At 48.7% G+C, this 5,634-nt stretch overlaps 1 protein-coding gene across 1 annotated transcript; it reads right to left on the bottom strand.

The window, feature by feature from the left end:
- Window positions 1-2,430: 2,430 nt before the first annotated feature.
- On the bottom strand, window positions 2,431-3,396 carry LOC149366825 (putative ATP-dependent RNA helicase DDX5). Its single transcript, XM_089571884.1, has one exon. The coding sequence runs from the start codon at window positions 3,394-3,396 to the stop codon at window positions 2,431-2,433; it is 966 nt and encodes a 321-aa protein (XP_089428010.1).
- Window positions 3,397-5,634: the final 2,238 nt, after the last annotated feature.

The following is a 5,634-nucleotide window of genomic DNA, read 5'->3' as shown; positions in this document are numbered from 1 at the left end:
GTTTGACTAGAAAAGTATTTATTCTCACATAAATAATCTTTTCCAGACCTTTGGATAATATCGGAAGAATGGAAATAGGCCTGTAGTTAGCCATATCTGAGGTAGCACCACCTTTGTGAATGACAGCCACTTTTGCTACCTGCATTTCTTTTGGAAACACGCCAGATTCTATGGCTAGATTATAGATATGCATTAGTATTGGAGCTAGTATGTCAACTGCAAATTTGAAGGGTTTGATCTGAAAGCCATCTTTATCTTCAGCTCTGCTATTTCTTAGATTCCTAAACACTGTCACTATTTCACCTTCATCAGTGGGATACATGAACAGGGATTCCGGAATACATGGTGTATTATACGCGTAACCCACAGGTGTGTCGGAGGGACAGCATAACGTTTTGGTTATGTTAACAAAGTAATTATTAAATTCATTACACGGTTCCTCCCCACCTATTGGTATACCATCTTTCATTATTGTCGTAATAGTTGTTTTTGAGGTGCGATTTAGTTATTTGTTCAGTTTGTCCCACTGGATGTGAACACTTCTATTGGACCCCACCGAAAATGCATTACTAAAATAGCTTAGCTTAGCAGTTCGCAATTCTCTATTCAGCTGGTTTCGGTATTTCTTATATTTCTCAAGCTTGGAAGGCTCCCGTGATTTCATGAATTGCGCAAACATTTTTTCTTTGGTCCTTATTTTGCGCAGCAGTTCTTGCGTAACCCACGGCTTCTTTGGATTGCGTTTGCGCGGACGGACTAGTGGAAAACATTTATCATAGACAGTTTTAACTTTGAACAAAAATGCATCATACGCCTCATTCACGTCTTTTAAAGACAGCACATCGTCCCAACTAGTGTCATATAACATCGAACGAAAACGGTCAAGTGTGGTGATATCAACGCATCGAAAATGTGGAGAGGGTGCTGCGGGAACTTGATAAGGGCGTTCGGCTGGGACGAAGGCAAAAACAGGGAGATGGTCACTTAAGTCGGATAGTACTGTGCCAGCTTTTGTTTCGCATTTTTCGGTGTTCGTGATTACAATATCGATACAGGAAGATGTGGAGCACGTGATGCGTGTAGGTACTTCGATAAGATTTAAAAAGCCATATGTATCTAGTAGGCTTATGAATTCTTGTTGTGCTGCTGAATGACATCGCGTATCAACATTCAAATCACCCGATAAAAATAATACTTGCTGGTTTGTTGTTACGTAATCAAACAGGCTTTCGAGAACGTCTAGGCACCCTCTCAAATTTCCATCAGGAGGACGGTACAGAACAACAAATACATCATTCCCACCTTCAACTGTCAGGATTTCAATATCTGCGGTAGAAACTGTGAATTGTTTGTTTTCTTTTGCATGGCGGCAGTGGCGTGAGCAGCGCGACCGACACATTCGTTGCATTATCTGTTTTCATCTAGGAGCAAATTCTGAAGGTAGTAATATTTAGGCATTGGATACGCGCAGCTTTCCCCATCACATAGCGGTAGTCGAGTTGTGCCGGATACTTGATTGGTTTATTGGGGTTTGACGTCCCAAAATGACTCGGGCTATGAGGGACGCCGTAGTGGAGGGCTCCGGAAATTTCGACCATCTGGGGTTCCTTAACGTGCAGTGACATAGAACAGTCCGCATACTTGAGTGCCGGATAAAGTGCATCAGTGCGGCTATATTTCGGATTGAATTTTATTTTTATTCTTTGCAGCCTTTAGACCAACCAGTCGGGGAATGCAAGCAAGTGGTGCCCTTCGGCAGGGGGGAGCACTGCGTTGCTGCCATAATTTTTTCATCCAAAACCCCGACGCTATCGCAAGTCTTTATGCACCATGCGGTAGCATGAAACCTTACCGGGATGGGAGGCTGGTTTCACAGCTGGCCCATAGCTATTGGCGAACTTCAAGAGCTCGGGCGAAGGGACTTGCTTGAACTCGCCGAGAATCGCAATCAACTCTCTAGCGTGGCGGCTGTCGGTGGGCGCTAGAAAAGTGTACACCGTTCCAGACCCATCAGCGCGAACGGCTAGCTTAACCCGGTGAACGTAGTCCTCTGCGTAGCGAGGGTAATCGTAGTTGACCACCAAGCGCACGCAGTCCGCATCTATGTGCCTTGCCACTGTATCGGTCGCCACCAGAACGGCCACCCTGTGAAACCTCCAGGCACTCAGCGCCCACTTCTGCTCCTCCTCCGTCATCCTGCCGTGGATACCGACGACAGAAAAGCCGTGGTTTTTCAAGCGTAGCATCAGTCTACCTACTGTTTGTCCCATCTGGACATACACGATGGCTTTGTCGTCCTCATCCCATGGTACCCCCTGGAAGAGGTCAATGAACTGTTTCTCTCTCTCATCCTTCTCGCACACTACCAACAGTTGCTCGACTCGATGACTGTGGAAAACTTGGGACGCTCCGATTGTGACAGTCACGGGCTCAGTGAGCAATTTTTCGGCGATATGCTCCACGCGCATTGTCCGGGAGGCTGCCCACAAAAGTGTCTGGCGATCGGGCCGGCCGGATGTTATCAGCAATAAGGCGCAGCTCCCTCTCGAAGCCTACTGCCACCATGCGGTCGACACCGTCCACCACCAGGTAAGTGCAACGGCGCAGGTTCACTTTCCACTCCTCCATGAAGGCCACAAGGCGACGGGGCGTTGCGACGCAGATCTCGGCGCCTTCTTCCAGCTGTCTTAGTTGCTGCTCTCTCGGGGCGCCAGAACAGAGGCACATGACTCGAACACGTGTGTACTTCTGGAGGTCGCGCACAACGTGCTCAACGTCTTGCGCGTACGGACGGGACTCGGTCAACACAAGAACAATGGGTCCATTGCTCGGTTCGATGGGTTCCTGGTGCCGAATGTGAGCGATGGCCGGGAACAGATAACCCATAGTCTTCCCCTTGGCACCTCCGTCCTTGACAATGGCGAAGAGGTCCCTGCCACTGAGGGCCACTGGCCAGCACTGGGCTTGGAGTCTGCTGAAAGTGTCGCACTTCAAACCTTGAATGGCTTCCATCAAGTCTTCAGGGAAGCCGGCCTCCTTAATGTTAAGGAGAGGTTTTAGTACACCACGGCCTTGTATCGAAATATCGTTGGCCTCGCGGTAGGCATCAACTTCAGCCAGCGACCGCTGGGTCGTGGACGAATGCTCCCTGTATACATTCTTTTCGAAGGGCGCTAGCTGCAAACGGTTCCAGTTAGGTGGACGTAGGTTTAGGTCAACGAGGCTGTGGCGGGCACCCTTTGGAGCGCAACTCCTCTTAAACAACGTCCGGCTGGAGTAAGCGGTGTCTCCGAGGAGCTGCGGATGTTTTCTTGCGACCCTCCGAGGAGCGCTCTGCTCTTGTAACAATTGGTTCAAGATTGGCCAGGGGTTCATCGCGGCGTCCACACCGGCCATTGGGAGGGAAACTTGGGACCGGTTAACTACCTTTCTCGGGTGGATGGAGTTAGCCGCGCTGGAACCCGTTCTCCTGTTGTTATTGGTGGCCCCTAGAGGAGTGGAAGCTGACACTGCCCTGAGCCCCAGTCCACGTTAACCTCTTCTTCGTCTGATAAATGCATTGAGCATGCAGGATATGGCTTCTTACCTTGGGGTATTCAGAATAGCAGCCTGAAAAACTGCGCCTAATTCATAGAGAGAGGGGAGCCTAGATCGATAATGCATTGAGAAGGGCAGGGCCCATAGCAGCGGGGGGGAGGTCGCAGTGTAATATAATTTGCTATTTAAAACTGTATTTATACACTGATCTGCAACCTGTTTCTGTCAGGTGGATGAAGAAGGCGCCATTAAAGAAACTGTAAACTTGCCAACATTTATTGGAAGACCTGCACATTTCAGCGGCTTTAACGTATGAAGATAATGGACGGATGAAGGTATTGTGCGGAAAAATAGATTTTGTCCGCTATACTTAGCGTTCGCACTAAGGCGTGATTGAGGAGAAATAGAATTGGTTTTTATACATTCATTATAACTTCTTAACCCCCAAAAGACAAGCTTAATTTCAAAAAATCACCTTGTGACCAGAAAAGGGTACCCAACTAAAGACAAGTATCGCCGCTAGAAGACAATTCTGCAAGCGCAGTGCGATAACTTCCACACACATTTCTCCACTTGATTTTCAGGCATGGAGCTACGACAATTTGGAGGCTGGGTGCCACCGTATGCATAAGTGTGCTTTCATCACTTTCTTCGTGAGGACACCGTGAGGCATGGATCCTTGAGATAGTCAAATGTGATTCCCTGGAAGGTTAGCGAACTAGCCCTAAGTGCGGTTACATTCATACATCCTGTATGAGCAGCGGCTTGTGGAGAGCGAGCGACAACTGTTCTAAGTATCCTACCTGATCGTGGAAGGCAGTAAGGTATAGAGCGGTAAAATAACGGACTCCCAGGCCGCCTGTCACTCTTACACTATACGGGCCGTCTCCCGAACCTCACTTTGCGCCTCCTGGTCCCGGCCCTCCGCTACCACCATGCCAACACTTGGACCCTGGACACTGAGTTTTTGATGGGACACGATAAGGCCGACACCCTAGCTCACGATTTCACTTAACGAGCGGGGAACGCGGACCTTGCCGTATATCCCTTCTCACAACACTGCTCAGACCGCCTCAACCGCCGCTTCTATCCCCCCCCTCCTGCAAACTTCTCTCACAGTCCTGTGTATACGCCCTCCGACGCATACAATCCCTTACCTTTCCCAACCTCATACATCCACATCGTCTCCATACAAGCCGAATACTGTATCACATCTCCCTGCAGCGGAGAAACTTCCATGGTTACTCACTTCACATCGACATGCACAGATAAACCCCAACATTTAAGGCTGCCCAAGACGGCCTTGGAGCAAAGGGAGGTACAACTAACCAGCGCTACCCTGGTCGTCCGGAAGGCACTCACCATCATCGTCAAAGAGTCAGCCCTGGCGACTTGGGGCCCTGAAGTCAGGACCCAGCGCACCCAGCTGCGACTTCTCATTTCCTTGCAATAAATGTTCATTCTTTCAATCTATCTCACGGGTCACTGAGGCTGACAAGCATTCAGGAAGGTCACGTCTCTAATGTCAGAGCAAGTTATGCTAGAGCACTCTAATTACAAAAGCAAAACGATAATAAGAAAATGTAAGTGTTGGAAACGAGCGAGAACCAATCTTTGGCTGCACCACGGCGGTCAGTTCAGTTTGTGTGCTTCGGCTCTGCAGTTTTCGTACTCGAGTATTTTGCTCTTGAAGCGCCTCGAGTTTCAACTGCAGAACTTAGAAGGAGGCTCTGGTGTCCCTCTAAGTGCTCTTCACAGAACATTCGCGCCTCAGAAGGCACCTGCAATGCTTTATTTGCTTTACCACAGTTTATCATGTGCTAATCGTCCCCACTAAACCACGTTAATTTTCTGGGGTGGGCCTACTTTCAAAATTTGGGGAAGTCCTTTGGAATATTTGGGGGTGGGCCAACATCCAAATGCTCTCGCATTTTCTTCTTTTAAGAATGTGGTTAAGAAGCCCCCAGTTTCTCCAACACCTGCTAGTTATAAAACAAATTTTGTTCAGGATTTTTCCGTTGGCCCTAAGTCATGATGTAGTGATTAGAAGGCCCCAAGTTTTCCGAACACATGCTAATTCGATTCCGTCCGCGGCGG

Source organism: Amblyomma mixtum, chromosome 1 (assembly GCF_055824585.1).
Source record: "Amblyomma mixtum isolate Tamu chromosome 1, ASM5582458v1, whole genome shotgun sequence".
NCBI classification, from domain to species: Eukaryota; Metazoa; Arthropoda; class Arachnida; order Ixodida; family Ixodidae; genus Amblyomma; species Amblyomma mixtum.
Note: the sequence above shows the minus strand (reverse complement) of the source record. Positions and strands in the feature narration are given on the sequence as shown.